At 42.6% G+C, this 20,646-nt stretch overlaps 1 protein-coding gene across 4 annotated transcripts in view; it reads left to right on the forward strand.

Annotated features, from left to right (window-relative positions):
- Window positions 1-20,646, forward strand: part of SOCS7 (suppressor of cytokine signaling 7) — a 32,497-nt gene that overhangs the window by 4,428 nt on the left and 7,423 nt on the right. For 2 of the 4 annotated variants that reach the window (XM_020879559.2, XM_070479360.1), the window contains exons 2-9: window positions 4,109-4,173; window positions 6,734-6,838; window positions 7,319-7,420; window positions 8,320-8,450; window positions 8,924-9,092; window positions 11,157-11,285; window positions 18,320-18,455; window positions 18,872-19,025. In XM_020879559.2, the coding sequence (XP_020735218.2) occupies window positions 4,109-4,173; window positions 6,734-6,838; window positions 7,319-7,420; window positions 8,320-8,450; window positions 8,924-9,092; window positions 11,157-11,285; window positions 18,320-18,455; window positions 18,872-18,995 (961 nt within the window). In that variant the 3' untranslated portion in view covers window positions 18,996-19,025. The remainder of the gene's footprint in view (window positions 1-4,108; window positions 4,174-6,733; window positions 6,839-7,318; window positions 7,421-8,319; window positions 8,451-8,923; window positions 9,093-11,156; window positions 11,286-18,319; window positions 18,456-18,871; window positions 19,026-20,646) is intronic. The other 2 variants (XM_070479361.1, XM_070479363.1) reach the window with 2 other exon arrangements.

Genomic DNA, 20,646 nt, shown 5'->3' on the forward strand with positions numbered 1-20,646 from the left:
CACTGGACCACCAGGGAAGTCCCTTGTATTTTAACATTAAGCAAAACTTTAGTTCCTTTCAGATGCTTTGGAGTCTGCCAAGTTGACCTTCCTGGATACACTGAGTCTTAGGTCCTGAGGTCTAGTATGAGTTAGCTTAGAGAACTCTTGAAGTGAAGGAATACATAGGCTTACCAGCTAATCATGTTTCTGTTTTGGAGAACTGGGCTAGGCTGTGTAACACACATATGTTGAAATTCAGAGAGCTGGGCTTGATGCCTATGGGCTTCAGTGTTATATAGGATTGCTATTTCAGGAAAACCAGTGAAGTTCCCTTGTCTGGTTCACATATGTTTCACTGATTGTCTTCCTTTGTATTTGGTGAGAAATAGCATTCAACCCGACTTTTTTTGAAGCATTCCATAATACACATTTGGTTGGAAATGGCTACCTTGTTCATTTCTCAAGGGTTTTTTTTTTCCTACTTAATGGCTGAGGCTATTACTGGCAGTCTTCATAGTTGTGAGGTGGAAAAATGGAGAACAGTTTTGTAGTGGTTTCCTATCTATTTGTTTGGGGAAAAAAGATACAGTTTTGGAAAGAGAGGCTGCCTTGGTGTCAGTTTGGGGCCCTGCTGTCATGGATAGACCTAGCAGACAAGAGAAACCCTTTTCTCTGTTTTCTTGGGTCTTCAGGTCTAAGAGAGTCTTTTTGAGAAAGGGCGTGACATACTGAGAGAAAAATGATTTTATGGTGTGGTGAAGAGGGTCTGTCTTTATGTTTAGGTTTTGGGTCCATATTCTGTTGATCTTTTCAACTATTTTTCCACGAAGTGGTTGTGATTGGCAGCTCTGTTTTGGAATGAGCAACCTGGCTTTATAAATCTCTGTCCATTTGAGTCTTATGTCTTTTACTTCTTTACATTTTGCTCACTGACATCATTTCTAAGCTTTTAGACCTTGGGCTACCCCTCTGGGCCTTTCCCTGGAAGTTCCCTCCATAGGTTCTTTAGTTGGTTTATGGTGGAGTTTTGGATCTGACCTTGTTGCACAGATGTCTGTGTATTGGAACTAAAAATGAGCACATGGTTTTTGTGCCTATAGCACATGAACAGACACTGGCTTGTAATGTGTTGGAAATGGCACAGGCTGGCTGACTTGGCACTGTGTGCTTTAACAGGGGCAGAGGTAAATTGTGGCTGCAAAACCTGATATTTGGATCCCTACTTTAAAAGTTAGCAAAAGACATGTGTAAGTCTTAGGACACTGTAGAGGGGATTTATGGACAAGAGAGAAAGAGCATTACTATGTCATTGTTTGTATTTTATGTTTCAGGGAATTTGAAAAGTGGCCAGTAGTTATATCAGTGTGTTGTCAGCCTGTCTAGTCTAATGTTTTTAACTCCTTTTATCCCACAGATCTGTTGCCATTTAATTAGTAATTTGCAGAGTGGAAATGGACAGAGACATCTTATGTCTTTGTTACCCGAAGCACAAGCAGTGCATTGCTAACACAAAGGACTGCTAGCCGCAGAGAAGACCTAAGGTCTCCTGCTTGCCACCTGAGGCATAGCCCACCATGTCCTACCTGACATCACCCCTCAGGTCTTTCTGCTGCTAAGATGCAAGTGGTCCACTGGCAGAGTTACAGTGGCTTAGCTTTGTACCATAATGCTTGTCAAGGTGATTTGGGGAGGAGATGACTAATATGGGAATGTCGTATTGAAGGGTTAGTTAAAAATTTTACCTGGAGCCATATCATTCTTGTTGCTTTCCAAAAAACAGAAAATCTAGCTTAGAATGGTTATCATTTTAAATGTTTCAGATATACAAAAAAATTTCTAAAATGTATATACTATAATAATGATGAAATGTATATTTAGGTAACCATCACTAAGCTTAACAAATAAAATGTTATCAGTATCTTTGAAGATCCCTGAGTGTGGCTTCCTGATTACATCTCCCCCCTCCCCAGTGTAACCACCATCCTCAATTTTATGTTAATCATTCCCTTGCTTTGTTTTTTATGTTTGTCTAGATTTGTCTTTTCATGAATGACTGCCATTAGAATGCTCTCAGGATCTTTGAGACAGAAACTGCTTTGGATTTTTAGTTAGACAATATCTCCCCAAAGAGAGAAGGAAGCACTTGTATTTGTTATTAGCCTTTCATCCTCTTAGACCTTCTACCTCTCTAAGCTTCCTTATTTGTCTGAAAAAAAAAAAAAAAAAAAAACATTCTGAGACACTCAAATGGCTCTGCCTGGGTTTAGAGTCATATATATTTCTTTTTCTAGATCCTAGAAACTATGATTTTCTTCTTCAAAATGCCGGGGGCGGGGAGAAGATGAGCTGGAGCGAGGCGGCCTCGGCAAGATGTGTGCATTGGGTGCTGCTGTTCTTCAGTGCTCGGCACTGAGGGGCTTCGTCCTCAGCATGGGCAGATGGCAGAGTGATGGAGCTTCCTTTGAAAAGAGGCAAACAGCCAAATGGCTGAGGTGTGAACCCTCTGAGAGGCCAGTGCTTTGGGTTTCTGCTTGCTGCGCTTAATGTTGTATCCACAAGTTACCGAATAAAAATCAGCTTGGACGCTCTTCAGTCTTAACGTCCAGTGGGATTCATTTTCTGTCCCAGACCTCTGGAGTGCTGGGACTAAGCTGCAGACTGCCACAAGCAACTTTTATAAATAGAGGGACTGTGTGTGCTCCTGTCTTTTGCGGATGCAGCCACCTCCCTGTGTGTGCTGTGGGCGGGGCGTGCACAGTGGGCACCGTCATTAGACTTCTCAAGTCTCAGCATGGAGGCGGCTGCAGAGGGAGTGTGAGATGGGTCAGGAAAGGGAGCCCAGCATCTCAGCTATTTCTGAGCAAGGTCTTCACAGTATGGTTTTGAAATTCTGTTTCAAGTGAGTTCTGAGAAGCACAGACATCTGTGTTAAAACATAAATGCATAAAGATCTTCCAAAGTCAAATAATTCAAAGTAGGATTTCATTTTGGATTTTCTTTGCTTTTCCCCATCTCTTGGTACAGTTGAAGTTTTATTTAAACCTTTGGGTGAGAGTAATTTTGGAAAGTGAGCCAGCTCTAAGGTGTGGAGTCAGGCATTTAATTTGGCAGTGGATTTTTTTTTAAAGGCTGATTTATTGAGCTACAATTTATATACCTCCTAAAATTCACCTTTTTTTCGTTGCTTGGTTCTGTTAATTTTGACAGATGTCAAAATCATAACCTCTTCCACAATCAAGATACAGCATATTTTCATCACCTCCACTTCTTTCCCTTGTAGTCAGTTCAATCATCCTGAGATGATTAGCACATTTCTAGCCAGAAAGAATTTTATCAGTCTTTTGGATTCCTTTCATTTCATTTCTCACCCCAAGCCAGTTGAAATTGGTGTAGTGTGAAGTTACCTTTGGTGTGTCTTCAGAAATCTGGGTTTTCCAGCTGGTTTGGGAGCAGCATCAAGAACAGGCATGGGGTGGTGGGGAGGCTATGACTAGCAGCTCAAAAAAAGAAGAGGCCACCTTCTTTGGGTGCCAGGCAGAGCATCTTAACTTGAAGAGGCTCCCTTGTTGGCTGTTGGCTTTGACCCGTGGCTTGGGGGCATTTTGCAGAAATCAGAGGCCTTACTGGTTGAAGATTGCATGTATATCCTGTAGTGCTATTCTCAAATCCAAAAATCTTGCCTGGTTCACTTTGGGACCTCCTGTTCCTAAGAGCAGGCCCAGAGGGAAAGCTGGTGCTCTGAAGTGGCACCTGTTCAGGTCAAGAGCCTTTCTCTTGGCTTTCCTGTGAGAATCAACTCTGCATCTGAATTCCTTCCTCTAGAAGTGGACTTACTAATTACCACTCAAGATGTTTTACTCTTTTAAGGTGATGGGTGTGGAAAGCTCCAAAGAGATTTCTTATTGCTTTGTAGGCTGGTGAATTCTGTAGCCAAATCTATTTAAGGAATCGCCTTAATTATTTTATTTTTCCCTCTTTAAATTTTAGTCTTTATTACAAAAGTGCGGTTGACAATGACTTGGGTGTGCTTTATTTTTCGGTGCATCTGGAATTGAGCACTGCAGTGATTTAAATGCATGTGTGTTCATTCTCCGCCTCATTCTCTGTGTGCTTTCTCACCCCTCAGGAAACCCAGGTTGACAAGAACTCAAAGTGCCTTTTCTCCAGTCTCCTTCAGCCCGCTATTCACAGGTAGGTGATCTGTTTCTTTTTTTCTAGCATCTAAAAGCAGGACTGTTCTGAGACGTGTCAGGAAACACTTGCAGATGCATCGCAGAGGGAGCTGCAGGCATGTCTGCAGTTATTTTCTTCATTCTGTGCCTGCTGGGTTTGGGGTGACGCTATTTTTATGGTGTGGAATGTGTTCTTAACTTTGGATGCTTTATAGTTTGAGAGACTGCTTGCTGGTAATTAGGTGGCCCTGGCAGTTATGCAGGCTTTAGTTCAGGGTCATCACGTATAAATTAAAAGTAGAAAATACAAATTTATAGGCTCATAGCACATAAAGGACCCTGGAAGTCATACAGTTCCTGTGCTTGCTTCCAAAGGGAGTTCATGGATTATCTAATAAACATGATCCACGATGATCTGGTCTATTTTTAAAGACTTTGGGTAAAGGGGAATCACATGAACTCTTGTCTTACCCATTTTGGGAGATAACAGTTCTTGCAGCTGTTAAGAGTTCTTATTGCATCTAATTTAAGTCTCCTCATGCAGCAGGGAACACAGTTGCTAAAGTAAGAAAGTGGTCAAATATCCTTTCACCTTCTCCTTTGAAGGGAGCTTTTTCTGGGAGGGAAAGCTTTTGTTCTGCGAGTCAGGTGTGGAGTTTCTGCTTGAATGAGCTGTAGAAAAGGACATCTGGAGCACACAGCCTCAAGTTTCAGAAACTGAGCCTCCTCGCTGGGTGTAGCTAAGAATCCTTTAAGCCCAATCCTGGTTTCAAACTCTTTTGGATATTGTGTCCCTCGAAAAAGATGATTACAAGAATTGTGATCTGGGACTGGAAATTTTCAGGAAAATTCAACAGGCTAGTGGAACCCCCATTACTGAGTAGACTGCTGTGAACTGTCAGAACAGGTGAGTTTGGTGCCTGTAATAGGCACCAGTGGAGGAGGAGGTCCTCTGTTCTTAGCCCAAGCAAGGAATTAAAGGATCTTATCCTGTAGCAGAATGTCTTTCTAGCTAGTAGTTGTTTCCCTTTTAAAGTGATGAAACTAACATCTGTAGTTTCAGGTCCCACGTTCTTATTTCAAAGAATCTTGCGCTCTCTTGAATTACTTCCTCTAAGTGCTATACTACCTACAAGTTAGACCTGTCTGACCCTTCTGGAAACCTGGGCTTGTTGCATTGCTCTGGGCAGTGAAAGTGAAAGTCGCTCATTCATGTCTGACTCTTTGAGACCTCATAGACTGTCCATGGAATTCTTTAGTACAGAATACTGGAGTGGGTAACCTTTCCTTTCTCCAGGGGATCTTCCCTACCCAGGGATGGAACCCAGGTCTCCCACATTGCCAGCAGATTTTTTACCAGCTGAGCCACAAGGGAAGTCCTGGGCACGTAGGCCCTCAGTAATTAAGCTGTGTGATGAATTCCTGGAACTTCCACTGATGACTTTTGGAAGAGCTTTTCTGCTTATCTTAGTGTTCAAGACCTTTGTTGGTCTTGGAAAAAAAAAGGATACCACAAACTGTATTAGGTTCTGAATGCGCAGTTCCTGGCCTTTTAGAGATATTTGTTACCTCATTTTCTTAACTGGGAAACATTAAGATTCTAGCTAGGGACTAATTCAGCTTCCTACAAAAGAAAAAGGTGTTGGAAATAACACCCTGAGGGCCAAATTAGAGAAATCCCAAATTCTGACCTGTGGATAGGATCTACCAAAACAAACTGACTCTTTGCAACCTTCAACAGAAGGTTGATAAAATAGCCTTCATTCTCTGGTGATTCATGTGGAGAGAGGGTAGCTGTGCTGGGTGGCAACAAGAAGTGAATTTGGTAGAGAATAGAACTACATAACATGCTGAAAAGTAAGAGAAACCATGTGTACCTCCCCCCGCCCTCCCACCCAGAGTTCTTACTGAGAAGCTTCCTCTAAGCTTACCTGACTATTGCCTGACTGTGGAAATAATTAATTATTAGGGTTGTAAATGCACTTTTCGGTCTTTGTAGCCTCAGCTGTTAGGAATTAGTTGATAACTGAAATGGTTGGGCCTCTTAGGAGTGACTATTCTGGAAAATCTCAATGTGGAAAGCCATTTAGGAAGAAGTTGGAGCTAACAGTGGGATCTTTATCTGAATTCAGCTTAACAGTTCTTACGTTTTAATGGTGCATGCTGTCCGTGTCCATTTGGGCTTGTAAAAAGTTGCTTGTCTTGCTCCCCGAGGCAAAAATTGATACCCAAATCTGTAAAAATAAATGGTGTGGGTTCCATTTGAATAAAGAAGACTTCTTGTGCAAGGTTATATCCTCAGTGGCAGAGCCAGCATTAGTTGGCTTTTTCACTGTCAATCCCATGATTTTGTCTTAAAGATCCTTGATCTGTAACAGAGTAAAGGAGTGATGGAATTTAAAACTGACTTCTCAGGTGTTTGGACTGGGGGGATTCCAGCCGTGGGAGCGTTAGATCTTGAACTTTCTGAGAGCTGTGGACCTCCGGCGTCCCTTGCTTGCTGTCTGCTTCCTTTTGCTTCCTGGCCTTGGCTTTGGGCACGGTGCTGCTGTAACATGCTTGCTCCATGAACCCCTCAGGTGAAACAGTGTCACTGGTGGACGTGGACATCTCCCAGCGGGGCCTGACCTCTCCACACCCTCCAACTCCCCCTCCTCCTCCAAGAAGAAGCCTCAGCCTCCTAGGTATAGTTTCCTTCCCTCTTCCTTCTTGCCCTGTGGGAGGGTGAGCTCTGTCGACCTGTTGTTTTTTGCCAGGAACCAAACAGACTCCTGGGTTTCTAATGATGACCCAGTTATTTCATTTCTTGTCCCATTCTCAGCACGCCCCTCTCATCTCTAAAGTGGTTAAATGGGTCTCTTACCTGCATGCTGTAATATCTACTGTCCATATATTGTTTCAATCTTTATTTATTTATAAAGAGTATTTATCTTGTTCTGAATCTACTGCCACTGGGCAGCTTAGGGATATCCTTACTTTCCTACTTGGAAGCAAAGGAAACCAGATTAAGGTGACTGTGGCCCTCTGTGCAAAAAAGATAGGGTGAAGCTCAGGCCATTTTGCCCCAGAGGGCAGCCTGATGATCCTTTTCCCTCTCCTCTGCCTTCCCTGTGCTCATTCTGTGCCCATATTTCTGAACCTCTTGCTTTTGTTCTCTCTTCTAGATGATATCAGTGGGACGCTGCCTACATCTGTCCTTGTGGCTCCGATGGGGTCTTCCCTGCAGTCTTTCCCCCTACCTCCGCCTCCTCCACCCCATGCCCCAGGTTAGCTTAGCTTAGAGGCAAGACTTGCAAGAATGGGGAGTACAAAGTGAAACACTTTTGAAGGATGGGAGAGATCTATTTATGGAAATAAAAGAACTTAAGAGAAAGCTTAAGTCATATCCCCTTGACTGGACCAGAACTCCTTGGAAATGAGGTCAAGCACTAGTTATTTTAGCCTGTTTTCTTTATGGAGGCAAATCTGATTTTTGGTAGAGATAAAAGACTGTTGGATTTTTTTTGTCTCTTTGCAACTGAAACTTGTTTGCAATCCTTGAGTCAATATCACTTAGGAAACTGCCTTAATTTCAGTAGAGTGAGGAGGTTTAATGTGTTGCTGGTTTTCAAAGTTCTGTGGTTTTTCTAAGCTTTTAGCATTTACTGCAGCCTTGTAAATAAGTACCAAGCATTCAGTAGCCCATACCTGCTTGGCCAGCCCCCAGTGCCCAAGGAATAAAATGAATGAAATCAGCATTCTTTTCTACTTGCCTGACAAAATCTACTTGCTTGGCAAAATCGTTGCTCTTCCTGGGCAAGTTAAGTGAGTCACTATTTCCAAGGCTGCCTTACCGGCACTTCACCTCGAGGTGGGAGAAGTTGGAATCGCTCTAGGCTGGTGAAAGCCCTGAAGTAGTCACCTTAGTCAGGTTAGTGAGCTGCTGCCTCCCCCTTTCCTGGGGTTAAACGCCCCCACCCATCCTTCACAGCTTACACGAGCCCACACAGCTTTTTGCCCCAGCCCATCCAGCTCTTCCCCACTGCTTTGGCTTCCACCCTTTCCAGCTCAGCTTCTAATGCCTTGCCCGTCTTCAGTTAGCATCTCTGTTTTGGGGGAGGGAGGGTCTACTTGAAGTTGGGAACGATAAGGGTCAACAAGTGACCACTGCTGTCTTGCCCTGCAGACGCGTTTCCCCGGATTGCTCCCATCCGAGCCGCTGAGTCCCTGCACAGCCAGCCCCCGCAGCACCTCCAGTGTCCCCTCTACCGGCCTGACTCGAGCAGCTTTGCGGCTAGCCTGCGAGAGCTGGAGAAGGTGGGTGGTGCCTGAGGCCTGACAGCTTCCTCCTCTCACATTCTCCTAATTCTCAGCCAGGCTCCCCTTCTGTTCTTTTTAGAGGAAGAGTAGTTTCCTTGCTTCTGTATTTACAGTGACAAAGTAATATGTTGCTATCATTAGTTCTATGAGATGTTGTAAAATTGAATCTGAAAAAAGTGTCTGAACCTAATGAGAAAAGTTATGGAGAAATATTTACATAGTCTAAACTGACCTAGGTCCCTCATCTCTTCTTTGTAGGGCTTTGGTAATGGAACTGTAAAATTATTTTTCTGTTACTTTTGGAGGCCTGAAAGTGTGATGAACCCGATATTCATTGCTAATGGTTGAGGCACTCCTAGCAACTTTTACCTACTGCAGTGTTTTGGAAATGGGGGGTTCTTGTGGTCAGAGTAATTGTGCTGAAAACTTGGACATTCCTGTGTTCTAACTCCTTGCCACTTCTTTGATAGTGTGGTTGGTATTGGGGGCCGATGAACTGGGAAGATGCAGAGATGAAGCTGAAAGGCAAGCCTGATGGTTCTTTCCTGGTACGAGACAGCTCCGATCCTCGTTATATCCTGAGCCTCAGTTTCCGATCACAGGGTATCACTCACCACACCAGAATGGAGCACTACAGAGGTGAGAGGTGCTGGCATTTGAAGGAAGCCTTCTTTCCCCTTTGGCTTTTTCTACCTTTGCTATCTGACTTTCTCATTGGAAGGATTCACAGAAATGGAACTGTGAATAGGTAGGAAAATCTCATGGACTCAATTGAATATTGATATATGGGCACTGATTTCGAGCACAAGAAATATTGGTGGGGATGGTGAGGAGCATAAATGTTCCATTTAAAAGTTTTCTCAGCACATCTTGTCTCCTAAACAGACTCTGAAGAAGACTATTGAAGAACAGAATAAAGCCAGTAAAACTGTCTTGGTAGCAGGAAGAAATAACGTAGGACCATGAGACAAATTCTCTCAAGCTTTGGTTCATGATTAAACTTAGCATCTAGAGATATTAGTCATGTAGATAAAGAGGAGAATTTGTTGATCCTGTGACTGTTCTGTTCTGAATTTGTTTGCCTGGCAGTGACATCGATGATAATTATGTCTTTTTCTGGTCAACTTTGTAGTTTTGTAGGAAATAGTCATCAAAACTCTATGAGAATTTGTGGAATCAACATACTGTCTGTCTTCCTCTGTGGTCAGGTTGTGCTTATTATTCCAGTCATGTTGAGAAGCTGACTTGTTCAGTACTGCTGTCTGGATGAACTTTGCATCAGGACATTTGGTATTTGATTTGGGCCACAAACTTGTAATGGTCATTGGTGGTGGGGCTGGCTAATACATACTTTGTCAAAATACCTGCAATATGCTACAAATTTAAAAATTGTGGAGAACTCTGGGGAGTTTTATGGACTTGCCCCTCTGATTCCTCTTGCTCTTCCCACATGTGATCAACCTTAAATGAACTGTGTGAGATACTGCATTTCACGTAAGGGGCTCTTTCATGCTCTTCTCAAGCACCACTGTATCTTTCCTGCTCTCAGTCGTGTTCTGCTGAATTAATTTGGTTTGCTTCTCTTGTTAGGCAAGAAGTAGCTGTTTAGGTTAGCATAGCTTTGTCCGTGGTTTCCTCTGCCCCCATCTCTGCTTCCAAGATGCATGAAGAGAAAGGAACTTCAGTCCAAAGACTTGAGAGAATTAGTTAGAGAACTGTGGGGTAGACTGCTACTTGTTTTCCTGCTGTTCCTAAAAGCAAAAGTCAAATAAAACAAAACGCAAAACATAGCATTTCAGAGTGAAGTGCTTTTATAAACCTATTAAGATTATAAATGACTAGGCCATGGAAATGATGAATAAATGCTTGACCTCTAGGTTCCCGATAGGCGAGATGCCTATCCGAGAATATTTTCAAATGATTCTCCAATTACTTTTTGTTCAAAGGAACTTTTCTTCCTTGAATAAATGGAATTTTTAATAGAAGCCCTGGGCCTTTCAGTTGCCAGTTTGCAATGGAACATTTGTCTTCATCTTTTTAAGTGATCCCGAAAGAGTAGTCAAGGTTCTCAAATCTGCAGTTCTCTTGAGTATCCCTTTTGTGACTCTTTTGGATTTAGTGCTTTAGTTGTTGAAGTTTTTTTTTTAAGTTATGGGAGTTCAGATTGCCTTTTGCCTTTGGGATTCTAAAGTTTGGGGTGGGATCTTTGTAACATGTTGGGGCGTGGGATTTTAGAAGCTATAGAAGGAAAAGACTTAAAATTTGATTTTTGTGCTTAACACGTACATGAATGAGTAAGACCCACAAAACCGCTGTTCCTGTCTTTCCTATTCTATGCATACTTGAAGATTTAAATCTTTTTGAGGGAATGTCATTTAAACTTACTTTAGCATAGGCGCCTTTTCTCTATGGTCTGTGGTTTAAAGATTAATGTTCATACTCAATAAAATCTTTTTATATCTTTTTTCTGACTCGAATTTATTATTGTTTAACAGAAACATTGGAAGACCTAATTTATATCTTATTAAAAGCAACATCTTTCTTTCCATTAGTTGTAGAACAAGCAGGAACAGGGACCTCTGACTCAGCTTGACCACAAGCTACCTTTCCAGGAGGGAAACTCATTAAAATGTTCGAGCCAGCTTCTCAAGTCTTCCTAAAGTAAGTTTTGCATTTTTACCTCTCCGTAACTTTCCATGGCAGGAACCTTCAGCCTGTGGTGTCATCCCAAGTTTGAGGATCGCTGTCAATCAGTGGTGGAGTTCATTAAGAGGGCCATCATGCACTCCAAGAATGGGAAGTTTCTCTATTTCTTGAGATCCAGGGTTCCAGGTAAGGCTATTGTTACATTAATTATTTAACTTACTTGGGTATGATCAAGCATAATGTCCACTCCCCACCCCTCCCTTCCCTCTTCCCCCACAGTTATTCAAAGCTTTATATTAACTATTTAACTTGAGTATGATCCAGTGCAGGATCTCTACCTCCACTCCTGCACCCACTCACCCAAAAAACTCCCAAACCAGAAACACTTAAAGCTTTTTTTCCTGGCTCTTATAGCATCCACTTTTCCTCGAGCCTAGTGGGTAATATCCTGTCCTTATACATTAATCCCCCAGGAGCCTGGTGGGCTATAGTCCATGGGGTCGCAAAGAGTTGGACACGGCTGACTAACACACATATTGAGAAGGAATCTTTGCTTCTCTGGTCACATGAATGAGAAAACTGATCCTGCCCCTGATGTCTGGGTGTCATGTATTCACATTTAACTTTCAGAGGTCTTTCCTTGTCCCTAATCCAGGCATCTCACATTTACATGTGAAACAGCTCTCAGGTCATTTTCATGGGAAACTGGGAAAGTAAAAGAGTCTTCACTGGAAATGGGAGTGTCAAGAAGGCTGAATTTAATAGCAGTCTGCTCCGGATTCTGTGTGTTTGTACTAAAATTTCTGTCGGAGAGTAGATACTTTGTTGTGTCCTGTATCCCTGCCAGTATTGAATTCAGAGACTAGTCTCCGTTTGGGAGCACTGGCAGTACCTGTCCTGCCCACTAAGTAGGGGGTATCTGTATCATCTTTGTTGAAGGGATGGTTTGGAGGAATCTGCTTTTATAATGTTGGAAAAAAATAAAACGAGGAATTTGTAAGATAGAAACAGAACTTAAAATGAGAACATCATGCTTTCCCGTTGAATCAAATTAAGATTCTTAAACCAGGTGTCAAGAAATTGCTCTAAAAAGAAGTTATGGGGAAGCCTCCGGCAGAACATCACTAACAGGATTGAGCCAGGTTACAGGAATGTGTTTTCTAATCTTGGTGATTTAAATAAGGCATGACAGGGTGTGAACTGTATTAATTCTCACTTCATTAACTACTCGCCTCAGTGCTGTCAACACGGTTGGGTCTCATGCAGTTGACTTGGTTAAATGGAAAAAGTTAGAATCCTTTCTTATAGGAACTGATTCTGCCTAGCAATTTTTAGAGTTTGTGGCTTTTGGGGGGGTGTTTATTTAATAAACAAACAGTATCGAATAAACTCAGTATCGAAAATAAGCCACTTCTCCACCTCAAGAGAGGGATTCCCACGTGGCTCAGTGGTAAAGAATCCCCCTGCCAATGCAGGAGATGCAGGTTTGATTCCTGGCTTGGAAAGATTCCCTGGAAGAGGAAATGGCAACCCACTCCAGTATTCTTGCTGGGAAAATCCCATGGACAGAGGAGCCTGGTGGGCTACAGCCCTTGGGGTCGCAAGAGTCATATGTGACTGAGCACATACGCTACCCTTAGAGAGCTCTTAGCTTCAAAAAGGGGACAGGTAGGAAGAGAAGGCAAGAGCCCGTGTTAAATTCTATATAAAGCCTGGTGGTGATTGACAGGGACAGGGTGGGTAGTCATATCTGTTTGTGGGTGAACCAGGGAGAGCCTCTCAGAGGAGTCTGGAGCATGTATCACTTGTAGAGTATTGAGAGACTTCGTGGAATCTTGGACTCCTCGGGTATAGCTCATTTCATTCCACAAATGTACCCTGTCTGCAGAAATTTTAAGTAAGATTTTTAACATTGCTGAAGGTTAGTACCTGCAATGATTGCTGCTATTTGTTATGTGCCTACCTACCATGTGCCAGGTATTTTGTCAGGGTCTTTATTTAAATATCTCTTAATTTCTTGCAGTAGCCTCAAAGTTAGCTAATAGATTGATCTCTTGAAAAAAAATTTTTTTTTTATTTTGTCAATGAAGAAACGAAGGGTGTCTCAAAAGTGAAGCCACTTACTCTAAAGGTTACTCAGCTAATCAGTACTGAAGCCAGGATTCAAACCGAGGTCCAACTGACTCTTAACTCCTGTGCTTTACTTCCCACCCTCTGCTATGGGGAAAAAAAAATAGCAGTAAGCAAGTTGGAGATTGAATTTCCTGGCATTTGTTGAGAGGACATAAAGAAGTCAGAATTGTGTTTATCTGTGGATAAACACAGTGGAGAGTGGAGAGTGTCTTTCTAGGATACAAGTAGGATATCTATTTGCACTTAAAATTGTAATCAAGAAGGGAAAGCAAATTAGTATTTGCCCCTAGACCATGAGTGACTTCTCTTTGAAAGATTGGGACAAAGAAGGCCTGATCAATGTTCTCCTTTACCATTGTTTGCTGCCTCCCTTTGCTTATCAGTGGTCTAGGCATTCTGTAAGGCTGACGTTATTAGGGGAGAGGATTCCCGTGAGGAGGTGGTAGTCATTAGATTTAGATTGAGCTCTGTCAGCCTATACCAGGGATTTTAACTCAGTGGATGGTAAAGGAGCCCTTTTGTTTAGACTTTGGGATGCTGGTAACTGCCTGCAAGGGGCTCGTATTGTTTCATTTAACCCTTATGAGATCCCTTGAAGGAATGTTACAGTCTCTCCCTCCTTTTTTATCTTCTTTAAAGTACAGATTATGAAACCGATCCACAGTGAATTACAGAGTCAGGATGCAGAGTCAGGTTTTTCTGGCTCAAATCTAGAGCTGGATGTACTAGCAGCACATCCAGCCTGGTGTAAAAGGATGCCGGGGATTATAGGGATTATAAAGCCAGCCCTAATGAAAGTTTTAGATGGCACCAAGTGACAAGCAGAAACAATTTAATAAGTAGAATAATTAGCAATTGGGGAGAAATCACTGGTCAAGGATGGCCCCTGAGCTTAGTGTGCCCCTTATCTCTTCTCATGACAGTGTGGGAACATGGTCATGGTAAACCTGAGGTTGCTGATTACATCTCAGTCTGGTCTGATTCACAGTTGTAAGCTAAACACCTAACACCAAGCAGTAGTCTCGAAAAGAGAATGTGATTGGATTAGCACAAAACTTCTGATACTGTGAGAGCCAGAACTCAACTTGAATGTGTTCTTAGTTGGAAGAATCTCCATCATCTCTGAAGTGCCTGAAGAGAAAATAGTTTTTGTTTTTTTAATCACACTTTGAGTCGGACACTCTAAGGAAATCCATTGCTTCCATCATCATTAAGACTATAATGTTCAATGATATGTTTTCCTTGTATCTCAGATTTCTCAATTCAGTCCTGTTAACAGACATTTGGGGTTCGATATTTCTGGTCTTCAGGGAACAGTTTGTTGTGGGAGAAAGACCTGGGTATTTGGGTGCTCAGACCTGAAAGAAATTCTTTTTACTTTTTTTCTGAAAGAGATTCATCATGCCTGCGTGCATGCATGCTAAGTCACTTTAGTTGTGTCTGCCTCTGCAACCCCATGATCTGTAGCCCATGAGGCTCCTCTGTCAATGGGATTCTTCCGGCGAGAATACTGGACTGGGTTGCCGTGCCCTCCTCCAGAGGATCTTGCCAACCCAGGGATCGAACCCACATCTCTTACATTTCCTGCATTGGCAGCTGGTTTCTTTACAACTTGAGCCACCTGGGAAGCCCTCATGCCTAACCCTGGTCCTTTGGGGAAAAAAAAAGAGCAAAGTGGCTGGAAATTGGATTTGTGCACAGCACCCTGGCATGAGGACCAGAGGAAAGTTCTTGATGACCACTGTTGTATCTTGCCTTTCCCTTTCAGCTGCACTGGTGTCTTATGTTGGATTTATCTCCATTTCTGATCGCTTCAGTGAACATGCTTTGGATGTCAGAGTTCTAATTGTTTGCTGTGTTTGGGGGCAAACAGTAAACAATCAAGTTAACACTAGGGAGTATCAGAGAATTCACAGGTTTCAGATTGCTGTTTGTGAACCTAAGTCTAAAAATAACACAATTAAATAGACAAGTATATATGGTCATTGAAATTTAAGTAGGCAAATAGTCAGATAATTGTATGCTACTATTATCCTGATCTCTTTAAGTGCAAGTCCTATAGTACTGTCTTTGGGAATAAATAATTAGGTGCATAAATTACTTTTGTCTCTGAAACATCATGTTGAGTTTAGCAATATTACAACCAACCTCCCAAAAGCTTTCTGTTCATCATAGTGTAATTTACTAAAGACTATTTTTAAAGCATATGAGTGAAAAGGTAAAATTCAAAGAGGCATTTGAACCCAGGATCATTTTAAAACCACTTGAGTTTAAATATATTCAAGAGAGAAATCCATGTATGAATTTCTTTTTTTAATGGTATATGAGGAGAGGGCCAAGCAATGGTGTGTGTGAGCGGATGAGGGCTTTTGTTGTTGTCCAGTTGCTAAGTCGGGTCCAACTCTTTGGGACCCCGTGAACTACAGCACACCAGGCTCCTCTGTCCTCCATTAATCTCCTATCATTTGCTCAAATTCATGTCCATTGAATTGCTGATACGATGTAACCATCTCATCCTCTGTTGCCCACTTCTTCTCCTGACCTCAATCTTTCCCAGCATCAGGGTATTTTTCCATTGAGTCATCTCTTCACATCAGGTGGCCAGAATATTGGAGCTTCAGCTTCAGCATGAGTCCTTCCAATGAATATTCAGGGTTGATTTCCTTTAGGATTGACTGGTTTGATCTCCTTGCTGTCTAAGGGATTCTCAGGAATCTTCTCCAGCACCACAAATCGAAAGCATCAGTTCTTCAGCACTCAGCCTTCTTTATGGTCCAACTCTCAACATTCATACGTGACTGCTGGAAAAACCATAGCTTTGAGTATATGGACCTTTGTTGTCAAAGTGATGTCTCTGCTTTTGAATACACTGTCTAGGTTTGTTATAGCTTTTCTACCAAGGAGCAAATGTCTTTTAATTTCATGGCTGCAGTCAGCGTCCACAGTGATTTTGGAGCCCAGGAAAATAAAATCTGCCACTACTTTCACTTTTTCCCCTTTTATTTGCCTTGAAGTGATGGGACCAGATTCCCTGAACCTAGTTGTTCTAATGCTGAGTTTTTAAGCCAGCTTTTTCACTCTCCTTTTTTGACCCTTATCAAGAGGCTCTTTAGTTCCTCTTTACTTTCTACCATTAGAGTGGTATCATCTGCATATCTGAAGTTGTTGATATTTCTCTTGGAATCTTGATTCCAGCTTTTGATTCGTCCAGCCCGGCATTTCGCATGGTGTACTCTTCATAGAAGTTAAATAAGCATGGTGATAGTATACATTCTTGTCATACTCCTTTCCCAATTTTGAACCAGTCATTTGTTCCTCATCCAGTCCTACCTGTTGCTTCTTGACCTGCATACATGTTTCTTAGGAGACAGATAAAGTGGTCTGGTATTCCCATCTCTAAGAATTTCCCGTAGTTTGTTGTGATCCACACAGTCAAGGTGTTAGCATAGTCAGTGAAGCAGAACTACATGTTTTTCTGGCATTCTCTTGCTTTCTCCATGATCCAACAAATGTTGGCAGTTTAACCTCTGGTTCCTCTGCCTTTTTGTAAACTCAGCTTGTACATCAGGAAATTCTTGGTTCACATACTGCTGAAGCATAGCTTGAAGGATTTTGAGCATAGCCTTGCTGGCATATGAAATGAACACTGTTGTTTGGTAGTTTGAACATTCTTTGGCATTGCCCTTCTTTGGGATTGGAATGAAAACTGACCTTTTCCAGTCCTGTGACCACTGCTGAGTTTTCTATATTTGCTGGCATACTGAGGACAGCACTTGAACAGCATCATCTTTTAGGATTTTAAATAGCTCAGCTGGAATTCCATCACCTCCACTATCTTTGTTCATAGTAACGCTTCCTAAAGCCCACTTAACTTCACACTCCAGGATGTCTGGCTGGAGTGTGGTTATCTGAGTCATTAAGATCTTTTTTGTATAGTTCTTCTGTGTATTCTTGCCACCTCTTTTTAATCTTTTCTGCTTTTGTTAGGTCCTTACTGTTCCTGTCCTTTATCATGCTCATCCTTGCATGGAATGTTCCCTTGATATCTCCAATTTTTTTTGGAGAGATCTCTAGTCTTTCTCATTCTGCTGTTTTCCTGTTTCTTTGCTTATTCAATTAAGAAAGGCTTCTTATCTCTCCTTGCTATTCTCTGGAACTCTGCATTCAGTTGGGTATATCTTTCCCTTTCTCCCTTGCCTTTTGCTTCTCTTCTTTCCTCAGCTATTTGTAAAGCCTCCTCAGACAACCACTTTGCCTTGTTGCATTTCTTTTTCTTTGGGATCGTTTTGGTCACTGCATTCTATACCTTGCTACGAACTTCCTTCTATAGTGCTTTAGGCACTCTACCAGATCTAATTCCTTGAATCTGTTCATCATCTCCACCATATAATCAAAAGGGATTTGATTTAGATCATACCTGAGTGGCCTAGTAATTTTCCCTACTTTCTTCAATTTAAGCCTGAATTTGGAAATAAGGAGCTCATGATCTGAGCTTGTGTTTCCATAGTGTAGTGGTTAGCAGGTCAGCTTTACATGCAGAAAGTCCTGGTTTCGACCCCCAGGGGAACCAGCCCCTGAGGATGAGGATTACAGTGCTTTAAAAATACAAACATTAGATTTGAAGGGATAGGGGTGAGAAGTCAAGGACTAAGAGAGACTGGTCCTGAATCAAGAAGCTGTGCCTGTCTCGACAGCACTGCCCGTTAGACAGTCACATGGTCAGGTGCTCTGGGAGACTCCTGGAGAAGGCTCCTTTGAGGTTCACTGGGCTCAACTCTTCCTCAGACAGAGCAAGTGTTCCGGGAAGGCCAGCTCTGTTGGTTCTGTGCTGTCCGAAGAGCAAGACTCTCAGTTGTTAGAAGTCAGGCTGGGGAGGCCCCCTGCCAGAGGGTAGGCTCCCCTGAGTATGAAATATGGTAGCAGTACTATGGAAACCAAGTTTTGTGGAGGGGCACTTTTGCACAGAAGACCTGTGTGAACTGTAAAGAAGCTCCATTTCCCTTCCCTGGATTCTCTTCATAAGGAAGATTATATATAGTTAGCTGCCTTGTCTCATCTGAATATTTCTCTTGGTTTTTGTTCTGAAGGACTGCCACCAACTCCAGTCCAGTTGCTCTATCCAGTGTCCCGATTCAGCAATGTCAAATCCCTCCAGCACCTTTGCCGATTCCGAATCCGACAGCTCGTCCGGATCGATCACATCCCGGATCTCCCACTGCCTAAGTATGATGGGGTCTTTAGAGCCAGAGTAGGAACGGAGGGTTACTTACAGTGTCAGTGAGGCCTGCAAGTGGAGTGTCCAGGCAGAGTCTGGCAACTCCCAGGAATCATCTTTTCACATCTCCTGTGTCTTAGCACCTAACTTAGAAATGTCACAGTACAGCCCCGAAGGAGGAAGGTGTGTGCATGTGTCACTTTCCCTTCTGCAGACTCTGTGAAGAGTGGAGTGGAGATGGTAAGAGGGAGGGAGACAGAGCTACAATAAGTGAGAATGTGGGGATTTTCTCAAGTTGGCAGAGACTTTTTGCTGTTGTCTCAACCATATAGGGATTGAAAAGAAGGGAGGGTTGAATAAAGTTGATCTTTCTTTTTTAAGTTCTGTATAACACTTGTGTGTACCCCTCTTGTATTATTCGTAGGCCTCTGATCTCTTATATCCGAAAGTTCTACTACTATGATCCTCAGGAAGAGGTATACCTGTCTCTAAAGGAAGCGCAGCTCATTTCCAAACAGAAGCAAGAGGTGCTGGAACCCTCCACGTAGCGAGGGGCCCCCTGCTGGTCACCACCAAGGGTATGCATACTCCGCCTCACTGTCCAGCCTGGTCTCTTCCTGGGCAGTTACCCTGCACTGGACCTAGCCCTCTTCCTCCCATCCCATGCACATACCCCAATCCAGGCATCTGTCCAGAGAGTTGCCACATCTGATCACGGAGTCCCAGGGGGGCACATACCCCAACGGGGAGAACAAATAGACAAGAGAGGCTTGAGTATTTGCAAAGCAACATGCATGCTAATCACTGAATGTGTATAAAGAGGAGGCCATAGAAGTGCAGCTGTTGCACAAATGACATGTAAAGCAGGAAACCAAAGGGGAAGAAAACTTCATCAAGGGGAATACAAAATGCCCTTAATTTCAATAGGCATGCACTTCAGTGAGAGTTCTCCTGTCCCATGGCTTAGAATATGGGAATGAGGAAAAAACAGCTTGCTCTTCTGTTTAAAATTCCATCTGGGCCACTGAAAAGTAAATTGGTGAAAAGAGTAAATGAATTAACTAAGGAATTCATTTATATAAGAGTGTATCCCATTGCTAGAATGAGTTTTATTTGTTTGTTTTCCCACAAAATAACTTGGAATACTGGTTTGTACAGATAAATTCTAATTAGTCTTGGGGATTCCCTGGTGGTCCAGTGGTTAGGACTCCATGCTTCCAGTGCTGAGGGTTCCGGTTTGGTCCCTGGTTGGGGAACTAAGATCCCCACATGCCTCGGGGCTCCGCCAAAAAAAAAAGTCTTCTTAAATTACATTAATGTGAATATTGAAAGTAGAGGTAAGTAGGGAACAGAATTACCAGAAAGTGGTGATTTTGATAGTAAGGGTTACGTGTCATGTTCTAGTGATCTACTGCTGGGGTCAAAGACTACCCTCCCCCTCTCAGTGGGGAGTGTCCTTTCTAAGCACTGAATTCTTCTAACCTCATCTGTTTCTAATCACATCCCCAATACAAAACAAAGGGGAAAAACCCATAGGTGTGACAGCTTTAGAGTGGAAAGGGGGCTTTAACTCTTCCCACCCTCTCAGCTCTCTTCATAATGGGAGAGAGTGACAGCTGGTGTTTTTGTTCCGTGGGTGTTTTTGGGCCATGACTCAAATGACCCCAGCTGTGTGTCTCCTCTTGGCTCTGGATGTCTCTGATCCTGTGCTCTTGAGGGGAGAGCATGTGAGCCAGGACTAGCCAGGGGAGGAGGAATGAAGAGAGATCAAGAAATGGTAACTCTGGGAGGCAGTTGAGTTTTAACTTAAAGGATCCTGGGCTGGATGTGCAGTTTCTTTGTCAAATCTTCAGTTACAGGCATACCTGGGAGATGTATCACGGGTTCTGTTCCAGAACACTGGAAAAAAGCAAATACCACAATAAAGCAAGTCACATGGTTTTTTTGGTTTCCCAACGCATATGAAGAGTTTTATCTACACTATACTGTGGTCTGTTAAGTGTGCACTAGCATTATGTGTAAAAAATCTACATACCTTAATTTAAAAATATTTTATTGCTAAAAAATGCTAACCATCATCTGACAATGTGGAGTTGCCACAAACCTTCAACTTATAAAAGTGCAGCAAAACAAGTTAAATAAGGTGTGCCTGTATTGGCAAGTTGTGTGCGCTCAGAAGTGTCTCCTAAAACATTTAAG

This window comes from Odocoileus virginianus, chromosome 17 (genome assembly GCF_023699985.2).
Source record: "Odocoileus virginianus isolate 20LAN1187 ecotype Illinois chromosome 17, Ovbor_1.2, whole genome shotgun sequence".
In the NCBI taxonomy this organism is placed as follows: Eukaryota; Metazoa; Chordata; class Mammalia; order Artiodactyla; family Cervidae; genus Odocoileus; species Odocoileus virginianus.